Below are 27413 nucleotides of genomic sequence, written 5' to 3' on the forward strand. Positions count from 1 at the left end.
AGTGCTATATGTCAGATAGCATTCTGAAGGCTTGGGCTCAGTGGTAAAGAATTTGCCCACAATGCAGGAGATGCAGGAGACACAGGTTCGATCCCTGAGCTGGGAAGATCCCCTGGAAGAGGGTGTGGCAACCCACTCCAATATCCCCTGGGACAGGGTAACCTGGTGGGCTATGGTCACAAAGAGTCAGACTCAGCTGAGGAGCAGCCGCACCAGCATTCTGAAGGCTTACACATAACATGTCTACTTATTTTTCCTTCTTATTGAGGTATAGTTGCTATACAATCACTCTAAGTTACAGGTATAAAACAAGATGATTCTCAATTTTTAAAGGTTATACTCCATTTAGAGTTATTGTGAAATATTGGCTATACTCCCTGTGTTGTACAATACATCCTTGTTATACATATTAGTTTATACTTGTTAATCCCCTCCATTTTGCCCCTCCCCACTTTCCTCTCTCCACAGGTAACCATTCATTTGTCCTCTTTATCTGTGAGTGTTTAATTTTGTTATATTCACTAGGTTGTTTTATCTTTTAGATTCCACATACAAGTAATATCATACATTATTTGTCTTTTTCTTTCTGACTTATTTCACTTACATAATACCCTCCAAGCCCATTCATGTTGTTGCAAATGGCAAAGTTTTATCCTTTTTATGGCTGAGTAGTATTCCATTATATATATATATATATTCCATTATATATATATAGTAGTATTCCATTATATATATATATATATATATATAAAATATCATCTTCATTTATTTATCTGTTGATGGTTACTTAGGTTGCTTCCACATCTTGGCAACTGTATATAATGCTGCTATGAGCATTGGGATGCATGTATTTTTTCAGATTAATGTTTTCATTTTTTTCATATATACTCAGGAATGGAATTGTTGGGTCACATGGTGTTTTTTTTTTGTCGTTTTTTGAGAAACCACCAACTGTTTTCCACAGGGGCCCCATGAATTTATATTCCTACTATTGTGTGTGAGAAGAACATGTCTACTTTTTGCAACCACTTCTTGAGAATGATAGTATCACACCTGGTTTACTGATGAGAAAACGTAGACACAGGGATGGAGTAACTTGACAAGGCCATGTGTGATGGTGCTAAATTTGAGTTCTGTGGTCTGTGCTCTAAATCACTTCACTACCTGCTACTTTCTCATGCTCACAGGAGAAAAGACATGGAAGAAGAACCTGGCAAGTTCAGAAGGCTTCTCTGGGGATGTGAGCTGAGATGTAAAGAATATGCCTACTAAATAAAAAAAAAAAAAAAAAATATGCCTGCTAATAGGAGGCATGGTTTGATCTCTGGATCAGGAATATACCCTGGAAAAGGAAATGGCAACCCATTCCAGTATTCTTACCCAGGAATTTGCATGGACAGAGGAGCCTGGTGGGCTTCAGTCTATGCAGTCGCAGAGCTGGACATGACTGAGTGACTGTTTTGCTTTGTTTGTTCAGTCGCTCAGTCGTGTCCAACTCTTTGGGACTCCATGGACGCAGCACCAGGCTTCCCCATCCTTCACCATCCCCCGAAGCTTGCTCAAACTCATGTCCAGAGTCGGTGATGCCATCTAACCATCTCATCCTCTGTCGTCCCCTTCTCCACCTGCCTTCTATCTTTCCCAGCATCGGGGGCTTTTCCAATGAGTTGGAAAAAGTGGCCAATGTATTGGATCTTTAGCTTCAGCATCAGTCCTTCCAATGAATATTCAGGACTGATTTCCTTTAGGACTGACTGGTTAGATCTCTTTGCAGTCCAAAGGACTCTCAAGAGTCTTCTCCAACACCACAATTGGAAAGCATCAGTTCTTTGACACTCAACCTTCTTTATGGTCAAACTCACATTCATACATGACTACTGGAAAAACTATAGCTTTGACTATTCGGACCTTTGTTGACAACGTAATGTCTCTGCTTTTTAATGCTCTGTCTAGATTTATCATAGCTTTTTTCCAAGGAGTAAGCGTCTTTTAATTTCATGGCTGCAGTCACCATCCGCAAAGATTTTGGAGTCCAAGAAAGTAAAGTCTGTCCTTGTTTCCATTGTTTCCCCATCTATATGCCATGAAGTGATGGGACCAGATACTGTGATCTTCGCTTTATGAATGTTGAGCTTTAAGCCAAGTTTGCATCTTAATGACTAAACAACAGCAAATCAGACCTAGAGCAGAAAGATTATTTCAGGAAGCGGTACCATTTGTGCAAGGCCCAGAGGTAGGGTGGGAGCAGGGAAAAAATAAGGAAGGCTTCCTCTGAAGACGTGGGCGGGGCCAGGTCAGGCCAAAAATCTCTACAGGAAGCTACTGGAAAGTTTTAAAGAGATGGTTGTGGTTGGCACAGTCAGATTTATATTTTATTTTATTTTAGCTGTTACAAGTAGAGCTGCTGTGTATAATTGTGTGATAGGTTTTGTCTGGACACTTTTTCAACGCTGTTTCCTAAGTGCTAGATGTGTAGTGTTCAGGTCACAGGTGAGCCTTGTTTAGGTGTGGAAAAATCCAGCTAAGTCTCTCTGGCATGTGGGATCTTCCTGGGTAAGGGATCGAACTTGAGTGTCTTGCATTGTCAGGCAGATTCTTTACCACTGAGCCACCAGAGAAACCCCCAGATTTATATTTAAACATCACTCTGAAGGTTGTGCAGAGAAGGATGAGGGTTAGGGCAGAGAGGGTCGATTGTATGATGATTGTGCAGAAGACAGAGGAGCCAGGCTAAGCCAAGTTCTGGGGAGGTATCAAGTCTGAACTGCTGAGTCTTGTTTCCTGAGGTGTGAGGAGCAAGGGACAGAGCTATGGTCAAGAACTTGGAAGCCTGGCCCAGGTGGGGCAAAAGGGGCGGACTCTGAAGGAGTGTGCCAGCCAACATTGGGCCGACCCCTTAGGCTACCAGGCGCAGTTGAGCTCGAGGAAGAGTCTCCAGGTACGCGAGACGCTGTACCACCAGCTGTCAGGAGCTGGTCCCGGCGGGGCGGGACCCGAGATGGGCGGGGCGCTGGGCCGTTCCCCCAAGCCGCTGTTAATACAGAGTTGGTCCAGGAGGGGCGGAGCCCGAAGTAGGTGAAACCCGAGGTGGGCGGGGCGCTGGGCTACCCGTGGCCACGCCGCTGTCTCGGGTGCATTCCTGGCTCTGCGGCTGGGGGCTGAGCAACTCCCGAGCAGTCTTCTGTCTCCGCTGGGCGCGGGGGTCGGGGCTGGTGGGAGCTGAGAGCCGGGCCGCGGAGGACCCAGGTAAGTCGGGACCTTGTGCCAGTAGCGGGACCACGGAGGTTCGACGTGAGGCGGGACCCCGTGCAGGCCCTTGCTGCCAGCCGCCAGGGGGCGAGCGGCAGCGGGGCTCCGGGAGCTGACCCCTCCCAGCACTAGGGACCTGGGCGTCCGCTCGGCGTGGGGGTGAAGGGCAAGGTAAATCAGTAACCCGTAGCGCACACAGGGCCTTTTGTCCCGCTCCGTCCAAAGAGCACCCTGGCCGCGGAGCTGGTTACTCATTGCCCACCCGGGCGGGGGCGGGCGGACTGTCCCTGCAGCTCCTTTCGAGACCCGCTGACTGGCCCTGCTCCCCATGGTAGCCCGATAGGGGCAGAGGAAGGGCGCGCTGGTCCCTCGGCTGCTGGACGACGGTCTGCTTGCCCCGAATAGAGATGAGGACGCTGAGGCTCCGAGAGGTGCAGTCACTTGCTCAGGCTCTCCCAGCGCTTGAGTGCGGTAGGCTGGAGAACCCAGGACTACCTGATGTCAGAGTCAGACCCTTCAACCCCAGGTGCAGGGCAGTCTGTCCCGTCAGCCGCGCGGGTGACCCAACTAAGGTTCTGAAGTCAGGGTAGCCCCGGAGTGGGAATAAAATCCCTGGGCCTCCCACTCCATTCCCAACCCAGAGAGCTACGTCCTTGAAGAGCAGAGCAGAGTGAGGAGATTTCACAGAGGAGGGCAATGGAAACCAAAGGTGGGCGAAGACAGAGCACAGATTGTGGCATCTGAGCCAGGTAGAGAAGTGGGGTCACACAGGTATGGGCAAGAGAGAAGACATGCCCAGTTCTGAAAGCCAACGACTTCTCAGTGCCGAAGAAGCAGACTGAGTGGCCAGTGAGAATGACAGGGGCAAGGAGGGAGGCCTTGGGCGCTGGATAAACGGTGTGGACTGGATGCTGCCGCACACAGGCAGCCATTATGGGCTTGTAAGCTGGTGGGTGTTGAGCAGGGGGGACATGACAGGCTCATAAATTTCTAAAACCCTACTGGGGAACCAAGGGAGATGTTTGCAAAGGCCCAAGCTAGAGATGCATGTCGCATGCTCTGGGTTCAGGCAGGGAAGGTGAGATGGACTGGAGAGGGGCTGGACAAGTGATGCCCCAGCTGTGGGGGCAGCCCAGAGAAGAAACCGTTTGAAGGGGGAGATGATGGCTTTGGCTGGGACAAGCTAAGCGCCCCCTGCCTCAGAACTCAGGACAGGGGGAGCAGGGGCTGAGGAGAAGGGGTGCAGTGAGATACCTGAGTGAGGTGGATGCAGAGACATCAATGACACCTGTCACTCAGCGCCAGGTGATAGCAAGCAGGCCCCTGGAATTATACTAGTCGCCCTCTTCCCCTGCCAGCTGAGGCTTGGGTTTGAGTGTTCCTTTTGGTGGATGGAGACATCATTGATGGTGTTTGGAGGAGAGTACCTAGATGGGGTGAGAGTGTACATCACACCTGCCAGGAACAGCACCAGAATTGGAGGTGACTGGCTGAGGGCAGACACAGGATGACAGTCATGGAGAGGCGAAAGGGAAGAACACACTGCAGCATTCTGTGCGCCCAGCCCTACATGTGTTCTCTTTTATCCTCAAAGCAGTCCTGTAAGGACAGCAGCCCAGAGAGGGACAGTGATTTGCATTTGGTAAGAGTCAGGATTTGAAGTTGGCTCTGTCAGACACTACAGTCTACCTGCTTTACAAGAGCTTTCACCTCTGATGGACTTGCAGGGGCACAAAAAACAGAAGTATCCCCAGAATGCAATTCTGGCTCAGAATTTTTCCTGGCCATGGGATGTTTGGCTTTGTTAGCAGTCAGCTCCCTGCCACTGTAGGGCTTCTTGGGTGGTTCAGATGGTAAAGAATTCACCCACAATGTGGGAGACCTGGGTTTGATCCCTGGGTCAGGAAGATCCCCTGGAGAAGGGAATGGCAACTCACTCCAGTATTCTTGCCTGGAGAATCCCTGTGAACTGAGGAGCCTGGCGGGCTACAGTCCATAGAGTCGCAAAGAGTCAAACATGACTGAACGACTAAACACACACCCGCCCTGCCACTATAGGTCTCCGAAGCTGGTCATGGAAATGTAAGCAATGCTTTAAGGAGGGGGGTCAGATCAGATAACATCCAAATGCTGAAGTTTGGCCTTGTATTATATTTCAGTTTTGTTTTTTTTTTTTTTTTTTTGGCTCTTCAGTAATACATTTATTCAGCAAAAAATAAATTATGTGTGCTGAGAGGGAGAAGATGTGTCTCCATTCTCTGTTTCCCTCCAAGCAAAGAATTCCAAAACTGCCCTTTCTGTGAACTTGTGCCAAGGAAGGTCTCAGCAGGACCCAACAAGGGCAGGAAGCCCAGCCCCCTCCCAGCCCCCCCGCCCCCCTCCCCCAACTAAACCTACCATGGGGAAGCCTTGAGCTCTGGTTAACAGCAGAGCTGGTTCCAGTCTTTGCTCTGACGCTGCCTGTCAGGCTTGGACAAGTCAGCCAGCCGTTTCTTATCTCAGTTTCCTCATCTGCAAAATAGGAGCAGAACAGCAGCAAAGGTGCAGGTCTAGTAGGAGTTCTTTGCCCTTTCTGTTTCAGGAAGGCAGTCATAGGAGGCCCAGCCTGGGTCCCCGAGAACAGCAGGAAGGAGATGCAGCTGCTGTTGGTCCTACTGGGAGTCCTGCTGGGGGCACCTGGGGCTCCAGCTTTGTCGTTTGAGGCCTCTGAGGAAACGGAGCTGGGTATGGCCTCTGAGAAGGGAGAGGGTGGCCAGGGAGGGAAGAGCGGGCCTCAGGAGGGAGCTGCTGGCTGAGCACGGCTGGAGAGGATCCTGGCCCAGGCCCTGAGGAGGTGGCAGCCGGGCAGGACTCAGCCATGGAGACTTGATGTCTGGCTCCCAGCAAGCGTCCACCTATCTGTGTGTCCCCAAGAGAGGACTGGCCTTGCAGGGTGCAGGGCCTCGAGCTGGGCCGCAGAGCTGGTGGTGAGCCCTTGGCTGTGTGCGTGTGTGTATGTGTGCGTGTGTGTTCTGTGCACTGGGCGTGTGGGACTTGGGGGGCCCCACCAGCATGTGTGGTGTATGCACTGTGAGTGTGATGTGCCCCAGAGGTATGGTGCGTGCCCTGTGCGTGGCACGTATAGCATGTGCCTTGTGTGTGTGTGTATTCCTTAGACAGTGGCATGTCCAGTCCAGCATGTATGCTATGTACTGTGTATGTGTGCTATGCACCAGAGGGGTGGCATTTGCCTTGCAGATAGCATCTGTAGCATGTGGTTGTGTGTCCGTGAAGGGGCAGCAGGTGTTTCGCATGTGTTGAGTGTGCTCGTGTTGTGTGTGCAGCATGTTCTCTGTAGGCAGGAGGCTGCAGGGCTCACGGACCTCTGCCCTCGACCCACAGAGCCCTGCCTGGCCCCCAGCCTGGAGCAGCAAGAGCAGGAGCTGACGGTGGCCCTTGGGCAGCCTGTGCGGTTATGCTGTGGGCGGGCTGAGCGCAGTGGCCACTGGTACAAGGAGGGCAGTCGCCTGACACCTGCTGGCCGGGTACGAGGCTGGAGAGGCCGCTTGGAGATTGCCAGCTTCCTACCCGAGGATGCTGGCCAGTACCTCTGCCTGGCACGAGGTTCCTTGCTTCTGCAGAACGTCACCTTGGTTGTGGACGGTAAGGGGGTCCAGCAGAGACTAAGGGATGCCTGGGGAGAGAGACTCTCTGTCCTGGGCCTCAAACGCCTCCTTCTGTCCTGGACATAGACTCCATGACCTCCAGCAATGGCGATGAGGACCCCAGGATCCACAGGGGCCCCTTGAATGGGCAAGTTTACCCCCAGCAAGGTCAGTGTGAGTCCTCAAAGACCCTGCCTCCCTGCTGGCCACTGAGAACAGATCAGTATGTGAACAAGAGGTCTTCTAGTGGACACCGAATTCTCCTATCTCCTCCTCTCTAGCACCCTACTGGACGCACCCCCAGCGCATGGAGAAGAAACTGCATGCGGTGCCTGCCGGGAACACTGTCAAGTTCCGCTGTCCAGCTGCAGGCAACCCCACGCCCACCATCCGTTGGCTCAAGGATGGACAGGACTTCCACGGGGAGCATCGCATTGGAGGCATTCGGGTGAGTCTCCAGGTTCCCTCATCGGTGCCCTCAAGTCAAACCCACAGCTCTTTTTCTAATGAGGAAGGCAACCGAGGGCCCCAGAAGGGCCACGAGACCGTGGACATGGACAACTCTGGGTCAAGTTCCCACTCTTCTACTCCCTGGCAAGTGACTTAACCCGCCGACCTTAGCAACTCCATGAGTAAAGTGGGAAGGATCACTGACCAGCAGGTATCAGTGTGTTAGCGGCTCATTTTCATGATGAGACCACAACAGGGTCAGTTCCAAGCTGTAGTCTCAGAAGAAGCTGAGACTCAGAAAAGGCAAAAACTGGCTCAAGGGGGCCCAGCTTGGAAGAAGTAGAGCTAAAACTCAAAAGACTCAAACCCGCGGTTTGGATACTTTTGGGCACCTTCTCCTTTGTCCCAAGTCCCTACCCTTGGCGTTGGTCTGCCCGGGGCTTAGAGCTGGAGAAGACCCCTGTGGGCATGGTCCGGTGGCCTCTCACGGACACTTGCCTGCTTCCCAGCTGCGCCATCAGCACTGGAGCCTGGTGATGGAAAGCGTGGTGCCCTCTGACCGTGGCACCTACACCTGCCTCGTAGAGAATTCCTTGGGCAGCATCCGCTACAGCTACCTGCTGGACGTGCTGGGTGAGTGGGCGGGCAGGCATGAGGTGGCGTGGGGGTGGGACCCAGTCTGATGAGCCAGATGGACTTAGTCTCAGGCGACTCACTCAAGCTACTCAAAGTGAGCAGATGGGTCCGAGGGAAGCGCAGGGAGTAACGTGGGCTTGGAGAAGCAGGGCCCAGCTGAGGTGGGGAAATGGGAAAAACCTCCAGGCGGAGGACACAGGCGGAGCCAAGGCCCTAGGCGTGAAGAATACAAAGCTTCTGTGGGTAGGTATATGACTGGGTTGTGGGATTTAAGCAGACAGCCAAGCCTGGAGGGTTTTTGAGTGCTTGGCTGAGAAGTTCTCCTTGTCCCCAAAGGCAATGGGGAGCCACGGAAGGTTTGAATGGTATAAGGAGGGGATGAACAAGTTCTGAGCTGAGTATCAGGAAGGTCCCTCCCTTGAGATGGGGGGTAGGCGGGAGGCAGGTAGGTGACACCGATCAGGGCTGACAGCCTGGCCTGGCCTCACCCCCAGAGCGGTCCCCGCACCGGCCCATCCTGCAGGCAGGGCTCCCGGCCAACACCACGGCTGTGGTGGGCAGTGACGTGGAGCTGCTCTGCAAGGTGTACAGTGACGCCCAGCCCCACATCCAGTGGCTGAAGCACATCGTCATCAACGGCAGCAGCTTCGGTGCCGACGGCTTCCCCTATGTGCAAGTCTTAAAGGTCTAGTCCCTGCTGGCACCTGATTCCACCATCCTCCCACGGGGGTGGGGAGTCCCCCCTTCGCTTCCTGGCCACAGCGGGACCCCAGGCCCTGCTGGGACCCCTGAGTGTATCCCCCATCCCCAGACAGCGGACATCAATAGCTCAGAGGTGGAGGTCTTGTACCTTCGGAATGTGTCTGCTGAGGATGCAGGCGAGTACACCTGCCTGGCGGGCAACTCCATCGGCCTTTCCTACCAGTCGGCCTGGCTCACGGTGCTGCCAGGTGAGCTCCTGCTGTGGTCTAGCCGTGGGTTCTGACCTGCTGGGTAGAGAGAGTCTTCCTTGGTCTGTGAGATATGGCTTTGGGATGTGGCATGTGGATTTGGGATTCTGCATAGAGTAATCCTGCTACCCATGTCCACATATGACTGTGCGACCCTCTGGGACATGGGTATGCAGCGCTGTGCTGTGCTTAATCATACAGTCGTGTCCGACTCTTTGTGACCCCATGGACTATAGCCCACCAGGCTCCTCTGTCCATGGGGATTCTCCCGGCTAGAATACTGGAGTGGGTTGCCATGCCCTCCTCCAGGTGATCTTCCCAACCCAGGGATAGAAGCCAGGTCTCCCACATCGCAAGTAGATTCTATATTGTCTAAGCCACCAGGGAAGTCGGTGGGTACGCAGGACGGGGTATCAGTGCAGTTTTACTGGTGTGTGTCTCTCTGTGTGAGGAGCTACAAGAGCCTCAGTGAGGGGGTTGGGGCCAACCATCTGACCACTAATTGACCAATCAGTTTCTGTCCGTGTGTCCATCTGCGGGCAGAGGAGGACCTCACGTGGACAGCGACAGCACCCGAAGGCAGGTACACGGACATCATCCTGTACTCATCAGGCTCTCTGGCTTTGATCGTGTTCCTGCTGCTGGTCGGGCTATATCGCAGGCAGACGCTCCTCACCCGACACCACCGACAGCCCGCCACCGTGCAGAAGTTGTCTCGCTTCCCTCTGGCCCGACAGGTATCCACCGTGCTGTCCCCCGCCTCCATGTTCCCATGGCAAAGGCTCAGGGCCTATGATCTTGCCCAAGCTCAGCTTCAGCAGACCGACCAAGTCTCTCACTTTGCAGTTCTCGCTGGAGTCAGGCTCCTCAGCCAAATCAAGCTTGTCCCTGGTGCGGGGTGTCCGTCTCTCCTCCAGCGGCCCCCCCTTGCTCGCTGGCCTCGTGAGTCTCGACCTGCCTCTTGACCCACTCTGGGAGTTCCCCCGGGACAGGTATGCCATGCCGAGTGAGGGTGGGGATCAGACCCTGTGCGGGAGTGATGCCCGGTGGCTGAGGCCTTGTCTCTCTCATCTCCAGGCTGGTGCTGGGAAAGCCCCTGGGCGAGGGCTGCTTTGGGCAGGTGGTGTGTGCAGAGGCCTTCGGCATGGACCCCACCCAGCCGGACCAAGCCAGCACGGTGGCCGTCAAGATGCTTAAGGGTGAGTGTGGCGGCTTGTGGGAGACCCTATGACCGTGGGAGTAACACACAGGGCTCAGGCAGCTAGTGGGTGAGGACCAGGAAAGGTTGTCAATCCCCCTGCCACTGCCTTGGGCCCAGTGCCCAAATGTGCCACCGACCCTGGCAAGTCATTTCTGAGCTTCGATTTCCTCACAGGTCACATGGGATAAATAATAGTCCCCACCTCCCAGCCTGAGGTTGGTGGAAAATGACGCCTGAAGTCTTCACTACTGGGATGATGGTGACCACAAGAGTTTAGGGTGATGGGTCTGCTACCCTGTGTCAGCTTTGACCTCAAATAACCTTGTTAGCCTTGAAGGCCTCCACCTCATCCCCCATGATTCCCCCCAGATTGCACCCTCAGTCTCCCTCAGGCCCTTCCCAGATCTCCCCCTGTGTCCACCACTCTCTCAGAGAACAGCCCAAGCAGCAGCCCCCGGGGGATCAGGACACCCAGGCAGGACCCACCATCGAGGCCTCTCGCTGCTATTCCCCAGCCCCCTCTACAAAAGCGGCCCAAACTGCTGTTGCACTCCTGCCAGCCCCTCCTTTCTGCACAGCTGGGGCCACCTGGCACTTTCTGGGAGGCAGGGATTGAGAAATGTGTATTGTGAGGTCTGGCGGGGAGTGTATGTCATTGGCCCAGGGCCACAGGTCAGCCCCAGGGGCTCAGCCCTTGGTCCTTAGCCTTCTCAAGAGAAACTAGAGCAGCTTCTTCCTGGCCTCCTCTGGCTGCGCCTACCAGCAGCTCCCTGAACTCCCAGGCCAGATGGACACCAGGCCCTGGTCAGACAGACCCCAGGGCGCCAGCCCACTTCCCGCCCCCAGGAGCTCTCACCCCATTCAGGGACTAATGCCAAGTCCTCTAGACGGAGCTTCCTTCCTGTTCAGAGCTCTTTCCCCTCCCTCCTTTTTCCTGGTTGCACTCACTGGCAGGCCTAGCACTTTTATATCCTGATCTTGTTGCATCCTTGCAACTGCTTTGAGAGTAGGGCATGATCCATCGTCCCATTTCATACAAGATGATCCTGAGATTCAGAGAAGTTAAGAGACTGTTTCAAGGGCACACAGCCTAGCAGGGATTCAGGCCCAGACCTTCTTGGCATGGAATCTAGGGCTCCATGTCCTGTCCCCAACTCAAAGCCTCCCTTGTGTAATCACTCTGGCTGTCATCCTCGCAGACAACGCCTCCGACAAGGACTTGGCAGACCTGGTCTCTGAGATGGAGGTGATGAAGCTGATTGGCAGACACAAGAACATTATCAACCTGCTGGGTGTCTGCACTCAGGAAGGTGGGAGCGGGGCGGGGTGAGGGGTGGGAACGGTGGGGGCATGGAGCCACAGCCTTGTCAGCTTCCCTGTCATCCCTCTCCTCTGCAGGGCCCTTGTACGTGATTGTGGAGTGTGCTGCCAAGGGCAACCTGCGGGAGTTCCTACGGGCCCGCCGCCCCCCAGGCCCCGACCTCAGCCCTGATGGGCCTCGGAGCAGCGAGGGGCCGCTCTCCTTCCCTGCCCTGGTCTCCTGCGCCTACCAGGTGGCCCGGGGCATGCAGTACCTGGAGTCCCGGAAGGTAACAACCCATCCCCGCACTTTCATGCCCTGTGTTAAGTGCCCCCGACTTCTCCCTCTCTCCTCTTTTTCCTTACTGTAAGTGCCCCTGAGTCCTTCTGTACTGCCTCATCCTTATGCAGTTAACACTGCATGTTCCCATTCCTTCCTACCCCACAGGCAGGAAGAGGCGGTCCAAGAGACAAGGTGTGGGCCCTGAAGGGGTGGCTTAGGTTTCCCCTCTCTCAACTTCCCCATCTGTAAAATGGGTGGATGATTCCCCACCCATCGGGTTGCTGTGAGGTTCCCAGTCGTGTGTCCTCAATCTAAGACCCCTGCCCCGCCCCCAGTGCATCCACCGGGACCTGGCTGCCCGCAATGTGCTGGTGACCGAGGACAACGTGATGAAGATTGCCGACTTCGGGCTGGCCCGTGGCATCCACCACATTGACTACTACAAGAAAACTAGCAACGTAAGGAAGGCGGGGTGGAGCTGGTTGGGGCGAGGCACTGGGACCCGTGGCCCTTGGCAGCAGTGTACCCTCTTCCCTCCAGGGCCGCCTGCCTGTCAAGTGGATGGCACCAGAGGCCTTGTTTGACAGAGTCTACACACACCAGAGTGATGTGTGAGTCCTGAAAGCTGGGGCCTGGGATGTATCTGTAGGCAACCTTTGTCCTTCCAAAGCCCTTGCCCTGGGTCGAAGCAGGACCAGACTCTAAAAGAAGCCCTTATTCCCACCCTCATGGTGGATTATAGTTGTGGGGTCCCCCATCCTAGCCACAGGGTTAGGAAGTGAAGCTGTACCTTGCTAAGCCTGGGTTCTGCCTCCATCCAGGTGGTCGTTTGGAATCCTGCTGTGGGAGATCTTCACCCTCGGGGGCTCCCCATACCCTGGCATCCCCGTGGAGGAGCTGTTCTCGCTGCTACGAGAGGGGCATCGGATGGACCGGCCCCCACACTGCCCCCCAGAGCTGTGAGGCCTCACCCCACTCCCCCTCACTTTCCAGTCCTCATTCTCTGCCCTAACCCTGACCTCACGGTCCGCTCATACAGAGTGGTCAGCTCTCACCTGTGGTCACCACCTCCTCGGCCCAGCAGGGGAGGCCTGGCAGGGTACTCTTCCACTGAGTGGCCTCACCTCGCATCAAACCCTCCTACCCCTTCGCCACACACCCTCAGCTAGGCCCCAGTTTCCTTCTGACCCTCCCCCGCCCCTCCCCCAGGTATGGGCTGATGCGCGAGTGCTGGCATGCAGCACCCTCTCAGAGGCCCACTTTCAAGCAACTGGTGGAGGCTCTGGACAAGGTCCTGCTGGCCGTCTCTGAGGAGGTACTGCGCCCCATGGTCCCAAGACCGCTCCCCCCATGCCCACCGCCCTCTGAGCCTCATCCCACCTGACCACCAGGGCTGACCAGCACTCTTCCCCACAGTACCTCGACCTCCGCCTAACCTTTGGACCCTACTCCCCTGCCGGCGGGGACGCCAGCAGCACCTGCTCCTCTAGCGACTCTGTCTTCAGCCACGACCCCCTGCCACTGAGGCCCAGCTCCTTCTCCTTCCCCGGGGTGCAGACGTGAGCAGGAGCACAAGGCTGTATGGGCAAGGTCGGCTGCCAGCCTTGGGCCTCCTGGCTCAGCTGCAACCAGGTGGTGCTCGACCTTGACAGCCCCAGACCCTGACCTAAGGGTACTGTCCCAGATCTCAGGTTCTGTTTGGGGGAGGTCTGGTCCTTGGTCCTGGGGACCCTAGTTTTGAGACTTCCTTCTCTGGCCTCTGGGCCTTAAGCCAGAGTTCAACCCCAGTCTCAAGGCCCTGTTCTTTGGAGTCATGGCCCCAGGGTTCTAATGACTTGTTAAGGTTCTGCTTAGACTTTTGGGCATTGACACTCCGTCCTTGTTCTGGGGCTTTGGTTGGACCTGGCTGCAGGGCTGTCTTAAACCTCCCCGCTTCCCCATACCAAGAGAGGTCTTAGACCTCTGAACCCCACTTCCCCAGGCCTCCCCTGCCTCCCTTTGCTGCTTGTCCCAGCATCTTGATGGAAGGAGCCCTCGTGCCCACCCCATCCCCACACTGCCCTGTGCTGGCTGAGAGGCTGGGAGCCTGCCAAAACACAGAAGCAAATGATCTTTTATAAATTATTTTTTTGAAATAAACTTCTGTGTGCCTGTCTGGTGTCTTCCCCAGAGCAGATGGAGGGGGAACAGGGTGGAGAGATCCCCGAGCTGGGAGTTTTGCTGGGGATGACACAGACGGAGGGCTCCACGCCAGGCCTTGGGTTGATATCCACTTCCAGCTGCCTCAGGGTGGACCCAGGAGCCTTTTGCCCCTCTGTCTTGGTTTGTCTGTCTCAGCAGCCTCGTCGGATATATGATAGTGTGAACGAGTGCTAACTGGCAGGTGAGTCCACACGGCACCATCCACTTGGCGGGACTCCTGTACCCTCTGCACATGCGTTATGTGCATACGTGCCCTGGGACTGTCCCCATGGGAGCTGGCAGCACCCCGCCCCCATCTGCTCAGCATTAACCAAGCTGACCGTTAACACAGCGTGAAAGCCTGAAACTCAGCTTCGAGGCTGCTGCCCGCTCCCACGCTCTGCCGTTCAGGGTGGGGGCTGTGCCCACCCCGCCCCACCCTGGCCAGTCTCCCAGGCAGCAGCTGGTTGCCGCCTGGCTGGGCTGCAGCTGTCTCTGCCTGCCTGGTCCTCCCCTGGGGAGGCCGTCATGGCCCTGTTCTCAAACACCCTCTGGGGGAGGTTGGAAGGATCAGCTTCTCAGGGCTCTAAGCCTGGAACCTTCTCCGGCTCCATCGCAGCAGTCACTGCCGCTCTTCAGCCCCCAAATCCGCAGAGGAGGTACCTGACCCAGTACCTGGCACTCTCTCTGGCCCTGCTGAAACAGGAGCTCCCATCCAGGACAGACCCTTGGTGGAAGCTCCTGGATTGCCCCAGAACCTCTAGGGGATGGCTGCTGAAAGTACAAACAGGGTTGGAAGGGGCTAGGAATAAGGATTTGGAACTAGGGCCATCCTGGAAGACGGAGCAGCAGCCACACTTCCTATTCCAGGTCTCCTCTTTGTCTCCTCTTCCTATTTCTGTGCCCTTTTGCCTCACTATGTCCCATCTTCCCCCACAAATCTGTACCTCCTCCAGGAGCCCCCATCTCAGAGAAGACACCAGAGAAAAACCCAGGGAGTCTTCCCTGACCACTTCTTTTCCCTCAGGAGCCCTGTTCCCCAGGGGAATGAGAGTCCCTGGACTTGGAGTTAGGAAGTTCAGAGTTGCCACTTCCACTGTCCCATGGCCACCGCTCTCACTTACTTGATCATCACTCTTCACCCATACGAGTGGTGTACTCCTGCTCGCTTACCTCCGGGGGTGAGGGTTTAAGGTGAAATGAGTCTAAGGTGAGCACATGCTTGGGGAAGGATGCCCTGCAGAGTTCACGTGGGTTATGCTGTTTCCCTAAGAATTGGTGAAATTGGCCTTTGCCGCACCCCTGAGTCTCAGGGCTGCCTCAAAGGGTCTCCTTCCTGTCCAGGGTCTCCTCCATCCCCTTCCCTCCTACTCCCTTGCAGATGGCTCCACAGACAGCTTCCAAAAGCAGCTTTTGGCTTATGTTCCTCCTTCACTCAAGAACCCCCTCTGGCTCCAAGGAGTCCTCCAAACTTTCTCACTGAGCCCCTATCTCCCACTGAAGTCGTTGGCTAGTGACTGTCCTTCATTAACCTAGTCAAACACAGGACAGGCAGATCCCTCAAAGCCCACCCAGGGAAGGCTAGAGCAGTGCATAAGGACAAGGGAGTGGCAAATGAGAACCCCCACTTTCCACTTTCCCACCATGAGCCCACTGCTGTGCTAGGCCCAGCACAGTGGAGGGAGAGGCCCACCACCCTCCCTCATCGCAGCCTTGCCAGATATTGTGACCCTACGGACTGCAACCTGCCAGGCTCCTCTGTCCACAGGATTCTCCAGGCAAGAATACTGGAGTGAGTTGCCATGTCCTCCTCCAGGGGATCTTCCCAACCCAGGGATCGAAGCCAAGTCTCTCATGTCTCCTGCATCAGCAGACGGGTTTTTTTTGTTTTGTTTTTTGTTTTTTACCACTAGCGCCACCTGGGAAGCCCAGATAAAGATTGGTTTTCCCAATTTAATGGTAGAGAAACTGAGGATATGACGGGCCCCAGGGTCATAAGGATTAGGGTCTAAGGAAGGAGCTCAGTTGATCCCCCACACCAGGTTCCCAGCAGGTCCTGTGTATGTGGGAGACTCATCAGAGTGATGGGGGCAGCTGCTGCCTGGTAGGTCCTTGGGTCCCAGAGGGGCTCAGCTGCCCCTCCCTGTGCCCCCTCCCTGCTAGCCTCTCTGGGAGGCACGTGCTTACTGGGGCCTTTCCACATTCCTCATGTCCCATGTCAGAATGAGACAGATGCTATTAATTCCCCCGTGCGAGCTTTGCTGCTCCATCTCCCCTCCCCCAACCCGCTCTGGGCAGCGTGGCAGCATCTGGAGCTGACACCCTTGGTCTGCCTGGGTTCCAAGCAGCTTCTGAGCTAGTGCCCACCCACCCGCCCCCACAACCGCAAGAGCCTGTCCGAAAAGCACCGGGTCACCTCCGGACTCTGCCACTTGCTGGCTGCTTGGGTCAGCCAAAGGTTCTGGTAGGAGCAACTGACAGACAGCCACTCGGGTCTCAGAAGCCAGAGCCAAGAGGCAGGAGGCTGCGGTGAGGGACTCAGCGCCTGGGAGGGAGGGGCAAGCTGGCCCTGGTAAGGGGGTTGGGAGGGTTGAGCTATGACTGAAGTTACCCTCTCTGAGCCTAACATGGGAATGACAACATGCCGTGGAGAGTGGTTGGAAATGCTCGGTCAAAAATGGCTGTTGTTACATGGATTAAGAGGGAGTGGCCCCCAGGTCTGGGTTGCCATGATCTCATGCCTTCTTTATGGCATCCCTTCCCTGGAAGGCATGCTTGTCCCCATTGCCCAGATGAGAACACTGAGTCTCGGAACGAGGAAGTGACTGGCCCGAGGTTGTTAGTTACTCAGTCGTGTCTGACTCTTGTGTGACCCCATGGACAGCAGCCCGCCTGGCTCTATCCATGGAATTCTCCAGGCAAGAATACTGGAGTGGGTTGCCATTTCCTCCTCCTCCCAAGGTCGCATGGGGGCAATGAGAGAATCAATGCTTGGGACCATGTCCCTTTCCCACTGCAGGGATCGTTCCGAAAGCCCTGGTGGCCCAGTCATTCCGAGGACCAGGAGAGGCTCTGGATTTCCACGAAGCAGAAGTGGAATGTCCACACACACAAATGGATGGTCATTCATGACACCTAAGCACAGAGGTGTTTGGCCCAGCACTTTGAGCTCCAGCCCCGTGACCTTCATCTCTGCCACCTCAGGGCCTCATGTGGGCTATTCCTTCTTCTCCCCCACTTAACTGGCCAAGCTCCTCCTGCCCTTTAGATCTCACTTAAACCTCATTTTGGGGGGCAGCCTCCCCAAGGCCTCCTTCCAAGTTGGGCCCCACTTCATGCTCTCATTGCTATAGGATAGGATACTCACAAGAATCTCCTTTCCCCAAAGTGTGATCCCCAGGAAGCAAGCACTGCCTTGGTGCTGGTTAAAAATCAGTAGTTCTAAAATTTTAGCATGTATCAGAATTACCTGAAAAGTTTAGATTGCTGGGTCCTACCCCAGAATTTTGTATCTAGTATGTTTGAGTATTCTTGCCTGGAGAATCCCCATGGACAGAGGAGCCTGGCGGGCTACAGTCCACGGGGTCACAAAGAGTGAGACGTGACCGAGCAATTAGGCACACACACACACAGGTTTGAGGTAAAGCCTGGAAATATGCATTTCTAACAAGTTCCCAGGGGATGCAGATGCTGCTGGTCTGAGGCCACACTTTGAGAACCACATTTTAAAGAGGCATTCTGTATTCATGGTTTAAATAACTGAAACAAAAACTTGAATGGCACAAAAGGTTTTCCATGAAAATCTAGCCCCTTGTCCCCACGTTCTTTGCTCCCAAGAAAAACTGCCCCCAATCTTCTAAGTCTTCTTGCATTGCTCCCCCCATGTTCATGTAGCCCTTGATCCAGGTTAGCAGTCACTGTCCTTGCCCCCCCAACTCCCATCCAGGGCAGCACTAGGCAGAACAGAGGTGAAGTGAAAAGTTGAACAGAGGGACAGGTGGAGGAGACTCACCCCTCGTAACAGATACACTCAGGTGTGTACCACCACTGTCTGCCCCTTCCCACACTCTAGGACCCTAACTGGGAGCCCCCCTCCCAGCCCTCCACCTGCTGTTGGATTTAGCCTAATCCCAGAGTATGTGTGAGAGGCAGCTGCAGTTCTCTCTGCAGGGAGAGGGCCCCCCTCCGGAGGAAATCTCCTTTTATTCTCTTGCTACCGAAATCTGACCTTCATCAGCACCTGGGCCCCTAGGCTGGGGCCTGTCCCCAAGAAGTGGCTGAGGAGATGGCGTGAAATCGCCAACAGCTGAACTCGCCCAGCCTCTTCCCGCATCCTCTCCTACTCAGTCACCACTCACATTCCACAGCGCCAGTCCCTTCCGGGCCCCTGGTGCCAGCCTCTTGTTCTTGTGCTGCTGCTTGGGGCCCAGCCTGACCTGGCCCTACCGATTGCACCCACTGGCCCTGTGGCATATGACTGTGGAAGCCTCCCAGCTCTCAACCTCCAGACCACTCTTGTTCCCTTCAGGGCGTGGTTCGGCCTTCACCTCCTCCAAGAAGCTCACACTGATCTCACAACACAGCCTAGGCATTCCACCTTTATGCACAACTGGAATGACCCATTTATGGCCCTCTCTGTCTCAATCAGGACAGGATCTTCATGGGCTCCCCCTCGAAGTCAGGTCTAGTTCAGGGCAGGCCCACAACGGTTTGTGAAATGACTGAATGACCTGGTAAGGATGATGATGAGGCTCCTGGTCAGAGAGGTATAGGCCCTTTCCTTTCACAGTGAGGACCCTAGGAAAGCAGGTTCCAGGAGAGGAGGGTTGGCTTGGAAGACTGAGACAGCCAGACCCATATTGGACAGCACAGCTCTACAACCTTACCAACGGGCTAGCCCTCAGATCCTGGGGGAATGAGGTTAATATAATTGCTGGGGGACTTACTGCATGTGCTAAGGAAGGCTTCACCCACACAACTGAGCTTCTGCCTAGATGACCGTGGTCCCTTCCAAGTCACTGCTGAAAACACACATGGACTATAGCCTGCCAGGCTCTTTTGTCCATGGAACTCTCCAGGCAAGAATACTGAAGTGGGTAGTCACTTCCTTCTCCTGGGGATCTTCCTGAGATTGAACCTGGGTCTCCTGCATTACAGGCATGTTCTTTACCGTCTGAACTACCAGGGAAGCTCTGAAACAGACAGGCTAGGGATAAATGATGGATGGCATAGAATTCTCTAAAGAAGCACTGGCAGGAGGACCACTTGCAATGATGGAACTTATCCGTTTTGTCCAATACAGTAGCCACTGGTCATACGTGGCTACTGAGCTCTTGAAACGTGGCTCATGCGACTGAGGGATTGATTATTTTAATTCATTTAAATACAAGTTTAAAACGTTGTGCATTGACAGGATAGCTTCAGAGCCTTCACAAAGGGGCTCTTAAGTGTCCTGGTGGGGAATTCACTCCACCTGACAATGCTGAGGGGAAAATCCGAAATGAAGTGGTACGCCCCTGTCTCCATGAAGCACATACTCCAGTTGTGGGGATGCAATCACTTGTGAAGGGTGGGCAGGCAGTCACTATGGCTGCTTCCAGGGAGAGGAACTTGGTGGATGGGGATACAGAGGGAGGGGACCTTTGTTTCTTTTGATTTTTAAACTTGATATGTGCATTGTTACTTATCAAAATTGAAATTAAAAAATATATATAAGGGCAGAAGATGTATCAATACTATTCTTATATTTATTGTGTTCACTTAATATTGTGTAATAAAAATTTTACATATTATAAAAAGAAGAAAAGAGGGAATTCCCTAGCTGTCCAGTGGGCAGGACCCTGCACTTTCACTGCCATGGTTCAGTTCAGTTCAGTCGCTCAGTCGTGTCCAACTCTTTGTGACTTCATGGACTGCAGCATGCCAGGCTTCTCTGTCCATCACCAACTCCCGGAGCTTGCTCAAATTCATGTCCATTGAGTCGGTTATACCACCCAATCATCTCGTCCTTTGTCCTCCCCTTCTCCTCCTGCCTTTAGTCTCTCCCAGCATCAGGGTCTTTTCAAATGAGTCAGTTCTTCGTATCAGGTGGCCAAAGTATTGGAGCTTCAGCTTCAGCATCAGTCCTTCCATGTTCAATCCCCAGTTGGGGAGCTAACACCCTGCAAGTCATACAGCATGGCCACAAATAATAATAATAATTCATTAAAAGAAAAGAAAAAATACTAGGGACGAAAAGTATCCCCTCTGAGTACACATCAGCTTCCACAGTGGCCTGGCACAAAGCTTAGGCTGTCCCAGGAGCCAGGTGCAGAGCTTCCCGGGGCCAGCGCCCTCCTATATAGCTCCTCTGTCTTCCTGTTGCTTCACATGCCAGCCCAGGCTGAACACAGTCCCATTGGACAAAGCCTGAACTGACCCCTGTCCATTCCCCGAACTCCCTGCACACCCCTCCCTCATCAAGTCTCTAGACCCAGTCACCTTCTTTCTGTTTCTCTGCCATCCCAAACTCATGAGAACTTCAGGGCTTTTGACTTGCAGGTCTCAAAAAGGAATACTAGTCCCCCGGTGCTTCTGGTTGGCTGTCAGGACAAAGGTCGTCTCCTAAGAGTGGCCTCTCCTGACCACTCTGGCCAAAGTCCCCCCTCCATTATTCCATATTTTAGCCCCTTGTTTGTTTTCTTTTATCATTATCTTATTTGCTCACTCTTTTTGACTGCCACCTCCCTAGAAGGCAAGCTCTGAGAAGCCAAGGGACCATCCTGTTCACAGTTGTACTTGTCAACAAGATCTGGGAGCCTTGTGGATAAGTGCTCCCTAGATATTCACGGAATGAATATGTGCTGAATGAATTTCGCAGATTCAAAATTCAAATTCAAGATTGTCAAGCCGGGAGCTAAGACAGTCTCCCCAGGATACACACATAGCCTCCTGAGGGGATCACAGTGATGAGCCCCATCGTGTCCACCAACGGATGGTCAACCCTCCTCCCCCTCTCTGAGTGGGGCTGGGAACCCTGAGAAGGCTCAGGACCATCACTACCCTTATGACACCTAGGCTCAGGGTGTCTGCCTGTAAGCCAGTCAGCCTGTGTCAGGACAGCATGGGGCATCCAAGGGGGGGCCTGCAAATCCACAAGGAAAAGACACTTCAAAACACTACAGGGATGACTCTGCCAGTCCAGTGGTTAAGACTCCACACTTTGACTGCAGGGGGCACAGGTTCAATCCCGGGTTGGAGAATCAAGATTCTGCATGCTAAAAAAAAAAAAAAAGACTCTGCATGCTGCAAAGTACAGCAAAAAACCACTAAAGAGAGAGTATGATGAGGTGATTAAACAAGGAAACCAGAGGTCAGCAAGCTTATGAAGAGACCCTGAAACTCAAGAATAACGCAAGAGATGCTCTCAAGAGATGTCACTTATCGCACTGCCAAAAGTTAGTGAGCTGGAGAATGCCAGGTGTCAGCAGGGACAGGGAGTGGGAGCGGGGGGGTGCGGTACCCACCTGGACTGTGGGTGCAGCTATCCCAGAGAGCTGCCTGGGAGCTTTCAGCTAATTATATAAATGCATGCCCTATGATCTAGCAATTTGGCCTGAATATATACCACCACCTCTTCCCAAACCCTCACACATAGGGGCCCACATGGGGAAGCTTAAAGGAGGGGTTGGAGGCAGTCGGGAGTCCATCCTGGGAGGTGGATGGACTACATGTGCAGGGAACCCAGTGGATGCACAGCCATGTGTAAGGACCTCAGAAGCATAGTGCTGAGTAGAAACGATAAGAAATTAAATGGGCTCTAAAGCATAAAGCCATTTGCACAAAAAAAATGATGACACAGAGAACACACATGTTATAAGTTATAAGTACACACACAAAACCATTAGCACTGATGCCCAAGGCACAGGCTGATAAGAGGAGAATGAGGCTCAAAGGGAACTGAAAACCAAACAAAGGAATAAAGCCCAGGAGCTGTGTGCACCCCAGGCAGGGGTCAGTGATGCTTTCCAGAGGAGGGGACGTGGGGGCCCAAGCTGAAGAAGAAATCAGACAGACCAGGGCAGGAAGACACAGTAAATCAACAAATGTTTACTGAGCACCTACTGCATACCAGGTGCCATTCTGGTTGGTGGTTATACCCTACCCTAAAGAGCTGGAAATCTAGAGGAAAGGACAATCATTAAATAAACACCCAGAGAAATACTGACTATAATTAACACAGACTCTGAAGGTGAATCAACTGCAGCTATGAGTGTCTACACTGGGGACTAATCCTGATCTGACCCAGGGAAGAGCTCCATGAGGAAGTGAGGAGCTCCTACCAAAGCAGGAGGAGGACAGCACTTGGCCTTGTGATGAGTGGGAGGAAAAGCATTCCAGGCAGAGAGAACAGTCTCGAAGTAGTCTGGAGGCAGGCAGGAGTGGGGAGAATCCAAGCTACTCCAGTATAGAGGGCACATACAGAATGAGGGAGAACATGGTGCCGGGTGAGGCCACACCATAGAGGGCTTTGCAGGCTTCGGATTTCATTCCCAGAGGAATGAAGAGATCAGAGAGTGATGGGCTGATAATACAGATGTGGAGAGATGGGCGAGGGGCCACTACAGTGTCTGAGTAGAGCTGGAAACTGGGACAGCATCCCAAAGGACACATGGAGTCTCCCAGGGCGATGGAAGTAATGAGCATTAATGCATCCAAGGAGGGACCATCTTGTTACCCTACCATCTTCTCACCAGGGACCAACACCATGCTTCATAGCCGCATTGCAGGCTCCTATGGTAGCCAGGCGATGGACAGAAGTGGAAATCAAAGGATGTCTTTAGAATGAGAGGGCTTGTTAATGCAGGCTGGAAGGAAATGAAGGTGGTTCTTGGCAATGGCTAAGAGCTGGGTGAACAGGTGGGGTCCTTGTGAATGTTTCAGGGGCCTGAGGAGGGGCTACACGGAGGAGGGCAGGGAACACAATGGTGAATGAAAATCTAGGGACTTCCCTGGTGGTCCAGTGACTAAGACTCCATGCTCCCAGTGCAGGGGGCCCGGGTTCAGTCCCTGGTCAGGGAACTATATCCCACATGCCACAACTAAGATTGAAGAACCTGCATGCTGCAACTAAGAACCAGCACAGTCAAATAAAAATTTTTTTTTTAAGATTTGAGTCAGACTGACATACTGTGCTTGACCCTGAAAAAAATTAAAAGGGAGCCAATATAGCCCAACTCCCCTTGTCCTGTGCCTTGCATCCCAACCACCCTTTGGGCCCATGGCCTCCTTTCCTTTCCTCACTCCTTTCCTCTCCAGTTTTTGTCCTGTAATTACACCCTGGGAGGGGCCTCCAGCACCAGGAGCAAAGTAGAGGGGATACGCTGGGGTGGTGGTGCCACCTCCTGGAAGCCACAAGTAATGTAGCATCCTGCTTCAGCCTTGTGTTGGGTGGGGATGGGGCCTTGGGCTATATCCATAGAGCTTTCAGGTTGGTGATGATCACGCCATTCTTGGAGGACTGTTCAGGCCTGGGTACTCCATTTGTCAGTGAGGTGCTGACATGCCCTCTCCACTCTACCCAAGGGAACCGCTGTAGCTGCCCCTGATAAAAACCCTTCCACTGCCCTCGGGACTGGGGCCAAGCTGTTTGGCACAGAAACTATGGATTTGGCCCTGGCCTTAGGGATGCCTCATTTCTATTAGTCTCCATCCCTACCTGTCCCCCACTCCATCCTGCCACATATGCACCTCCATCCCTTTGCACAGGTTGTTCTCTCTTCCTGGAACCGGTTTTCTCTTCCCCTCAAACCAGTTTTCCCAAACTCTACTCTTGCAGGTTCCAAATTCTCCATTCCAGGGCTTCCCTGGTGGCTCAGTGGTAAAGAATCCCCCTGCCAACACAGGAGAGTTCGATCCCTGATCCGGGAGGATCCCACATGCCGTGGAGCAAACTAAGCCCTCTAGAGCCCAGGAACCACATCTACTGAAGCCCACGCATCCCCAGAGCCTGTGCTCCACAATGAGAGAAGCCACTGCAATGAGAAGCCCGCACACGGGAACTAGAGACTAAGCCCTCATTTGTGGCAACTAGAGAAAAGCCCCCACAGAAATGAAGCCCCAGCATAGCCCAAAATAAATAGAACAATAACTTTTTAAAAAATTCTCAAGAAGTTTCATAGTTTCAAAAAACAGACAAAAATTCTCCACTCCCTTCCCCAACCCCCAGCCCTCCCAGCACCTCCACATCAATTAGGCAAAGAGAGCAGGGAAGAGTGTGTCAGTCCATGGGAACAGCATGTGCAAAGGTCAAAGGTGGCTTCAAGGAGATGGGAAGAGCCAGAGAACAGAGAAGGTGACAGAGGTGACAGGGTTATGGCAACTGACCCATAGAACCACAGGCTCTAGTGAGGGGCTGAGACCCCAGCGAGCAGTGAAAGGACAGGCTTTTCAGTAGCAAAGGACGTGATCAGAGGTGTGTTTGGAAAGGCCAACTCAAGGCTGCAAAGTGGGAAAGGCACTGGAGAAGCTAGAATGGGTGTGGGCAGAACAGGTCCCAGGGGTTGCACAGCTGAGAGCTGATGGGAGCTGGGACACCTGAACCCCCACTTTCTGCGGGCTGGGTCCTGAGCCAGGGCTCCCAGGCATTGACTGACGCTTCCTTGACAGGACCTGACTTACCTCAGTGTGTTCCATACCAGCTCTGACTGCCAACTGTGATACCCTCCCCACTTCTCAGCCCTGGTGTCACGTCCCCAGACACTGCCTGCCCCATGGAGTCAACACCTGTGCCTTGTGGGAGCTGCCATCTCATTTTAGAGGAAGACAGGCTGCTTGGGCTCAAAGTTGGGAAGTCAGTAGTGAGCAACAGAGATAGAATTTGAACGGAGATCGGCCTGCTTCCTCCACCATACCAGGTGTCCCAGAAGTTGTAAGCAGGCTTCTGTCCCCTGATGGCAATGAGACTTCAGGCGGGTCACTTTACCTTTCTCTGCCTCAGTGTCCTCGTCTACAAAATAGGGGCAATGGTAGCAACCTGCCCTGCAGGATTTGTGAAGAGTATATGCACTAAATGGCCATAAGGAGCCCAACACAGCACCAGACACATAGTAGGTGATCAGTAAGTAGTTGTTGTTCACATGAACACTGTTCCAGGAACTTAACATGTTCATTGGGAAAATGTACTTCGGTGTCGTGAATTAGGAGGAAGACAAAGTGAGCTCAGGAGGGATGGGAAGGAAGGAGAAAAGAGCGAGCATCTCGAGGCAGGTCTGGAGCTAGGTGGCCCTAGGATTCAAGCACACAGCAGGTGTCAAGGATCCTAGCTCTGAAAAGGTTTGAATGACACAGTGAGGAACCACTGAAAGTTCTATAGTTAGAGAAGGCACAATCAGAGCCCTACACCTAGGAGTGGAAGGATTTCTCCTCCACAGGTGAAAGCACTGACCCTGGAGGCCAGAGGGGGCCTAGATAGCAGAGCACCGGCAGCAAGGAGCCAAATTCTCAGGTTTCACAAAACCCAAGTCTAGGGCTGCCCTGGTGGTTCAGTGGTTAAGAATCCGCCTTGTAATGCAGGGGACACCAGTTCGAACCCTGGGCTTGGAAGATCCCACATGCTGCAAGGCAACTAAGCCCCTGTGCCTCAACTGCTGAGCCCATGCACCCTGGAGTCCATGCCCCACAACAGAAGAAATCACCACAGTGAGAAGCCCATGCACCGCGAGTAGAGAGTAGCCCCCACTCACTACAACTAGAGAAAGCCAAGGTGCAGCAGTGAAGACCCAGAACAGCTAAATAAATAAACAAATAATTTAAAAGAAAAGAAAACCCAAGTCTAGGTAGCCCTTTTCAGGCCAAAGAACCTCCCTTATGTAATTTTCCATCTTGTCACACGGTGGCGATAGTGTGCCACCAGGAAAATCCTCTTTCCCTTTCAGCCAAAACAATAGCCAAGTACCAATACTTGTCAGGTTCTTTAAGGGCTCTAGGGAGAATCCTTACAAATCTCCATAACGTAGAGTCTCTTTATATCTCTAACTTACAGGTGGACATGTGGGCTCACAGAAGCCCAGGAGGACCCATAAGATAATCCAACCAGTATTTGAACCCTGGTCTGTCTGTCTCCCTGTCTGCCTACAGCAGCTTCCTATCCAGGGATGACAGCTCCTGGCTGTCTCTTCTGCCCCATCACTGGGCAGTGCTACCTTTGTGGAGCAGACAGATTAGACAGGGAGCAGAATATTACAGAGGGCAAGAAGGACTTTCACTTCTGCTCTTTCTCTCTTGTTTACCTCCCTTATACAGCTTTTGCATTGAAGGTGAGGTGATGGGACAGTTCCCATCCCTGGGGTAGAAAGGAGCTGGGCTGAGGGATGAGGCAACTAACTTTGAGCACCTTCTCTGAGCCAGGCATTACGCCAACCAACATTCATTCCTATATTAATTCAGGACACAGTAATGAAACACCCGCTGTTGGCCGGTCACAGGTGACACAGTACTTCCAAGCTTTTGGCAAACAGCAATAAACACTTAAATATTTATTTTATATGTAAAGAAAGAAAGAAAATGAAGTCGCTCAGTCCTGCCCAACTCTTTGTGACCCTGTGGACTGTAGCCTGCCAGACTCCTCTGTCCATGGGAGTTCTCCAGGCAAGAATATTGGAGTGGGTTGTCATTTCCTTCTCCAGGGGATCTTCCCGACCTAGGGATCAAACCCAGGTCTCCCGGACTGCAGGCAGACTCTTTACCATCTGAGCCAGCAGGGAAGCTTTATATGTAGAGATACGTTTAAAAATATTCATACTGTAAATAAGCCCTCAGCTTATAAAATATTTATTGACTAAAACACCTACTTTCAGCCTTAGGTACCCGTGAGACATGCAGGTATCAATTCTGGAACTCTGGGACAAATATAAGCTAGAGATTGAGGATCAGAATTTACTGGCATTTAGGATATGCCAGTGACCAGACGGGATTCCTCAGGAAGTCTGGGTAAACAATCAGCAAGGTGGACCTCTGTTTGCCAAACAGGAAAAAAGGAGGCGTAGCCATGACAGGATGGCGCAGAGAAGGGCTTGATAAAGAGGTAGGAAGGGACCAGACTAGACCGGGAGCTTCTGGAAACCTTGTTAGTTCCCAAGGGTCAAGAGAGTCAAATGCTGCAAAGCGGAGCAGCAAAGATTATGAAATACCACAGGTTCTGGCCAGAGCAGGACTGCTGGTGACCTGAAGCCAGACGAAAGTGGGATGAGAAAGGGAGGCCAGACTCAGCGGAGGGGAGAAGAGAGAGAGCCTCGCTGTAGACGCATGGAGATCTTTCTCTTACCAGGAGGAAAGACTACATGGTTTGTGGGCAGCCGAAAAAGAGCCAGAAAGACAGGAAGGCTTGAGCTCCAGGGGACCGAAAGGAGAAAGATGCACAAAAGAGGGCGGAAGCATTAGGGCGGGACCCAGAGCCCAAGAGGAAGGCCAGCCCAGCCCAGTCCTCTTTTCTGTCTCAAAACAACGATGGCGCAGGGCGCAAGCTCTGGCTGGATTGCGGC

At 53.3% G+C, this 27413-nt stretch overlaps 1 protein-coding gene across 3 annotated transcripts; it reads left to right on the plus strand.

The window, feature by feature from the left end:
- Positions 1-3135: 3135 nt before the first annotated feature.
- On the plus strand, positions 3136-13851 carry FGFR4 (fibroblast growth factor receptor 4). 3 transcript variants are annotated; one of them, XM_020874015.2, is made up of 18 exons: positions 3136-3246; positions 5831-5973; positions 6631-6891; positions 6981-7061; positions 7175-7341; positions 7853-7976; positions 8474-8664; positions 8791-8929; positions 9473-9666; positions 9776-9921; positions 10007-10128; positions 11330-11440; positions 11529-11719; positions 12048-12170; positions 12253-12323; positions 12534-12671; positions 12922-13027; positions 13129-13851. In XM_020874015.2, exons 2-18 carry the CDS (start codon positions 5883-5885, stop codon positions 13273-13275), a joined length of 2403 nt encoding a protein of 800 aa, XP_020729674.2. In that variant the 5' UTR covers positions 3136-3246; positions 5831-5882; the 3' UTR covers positions 13276-13851. The 3 variants fall into 3 exon arrangements, with proteins under 3 accessions (XP_020729674.2, XP_020729675.2, XP_020729676.2); XM_020874016.2 differs by lacking the exon at positions 3136-3246 and adding an exon at positions 3500-3720; XM_020874017.2 differs by lacking the exon at positions 3136-3246 and adding an exon at positions 3500-3680.
- The last annotated feature ends 13562 nt before the right edge of the window (positions 13852-27413 follow it).

This window comes from Odocoileus virginianus, chromosome 3 (assembly GCF_023699985.2).
Source record: "Odocoileus virginianus isolate 20LAN1187 ecotype Illinois chromosome 3, Ovbor_1.2, whole genome shotgun sequence".
Taxonomy (NCBI): Eukaryota; Metazoa; Chordata; class Mammalia; order Artiodactyla; family Cervidae; genus Odocoileus; species Odocoileus virginianus.

What these genes read in the sequence shown, in the direction of transcription:
- FGFR4 (XM_020874015.2), top strand. Translation starts at nt 5,883, where the DNA reads ATGCAGCTGCTGTTGGTCCTACTGGGAGTCCTGCTGGGGGCACCTGGG. An exon ending in GCTTCCCTCTGGCCCGACAG is followed by an intron (nt 9,667 to 9,775) that starts GTATCCACCGTG and finishes CTCACTTTGCAG; the next exon opens with TTCTCGCTGGAGTCAGGCTC. An exon ending in AGTACCTGGAGTCCCGGAAG is followed by an intron (nt 11,720 to 12,047) that starts GTAACAACCCAT and finishes CCCCGCCCCCAG; the next exon opens with TGCATCCACCGGGACCTGGC.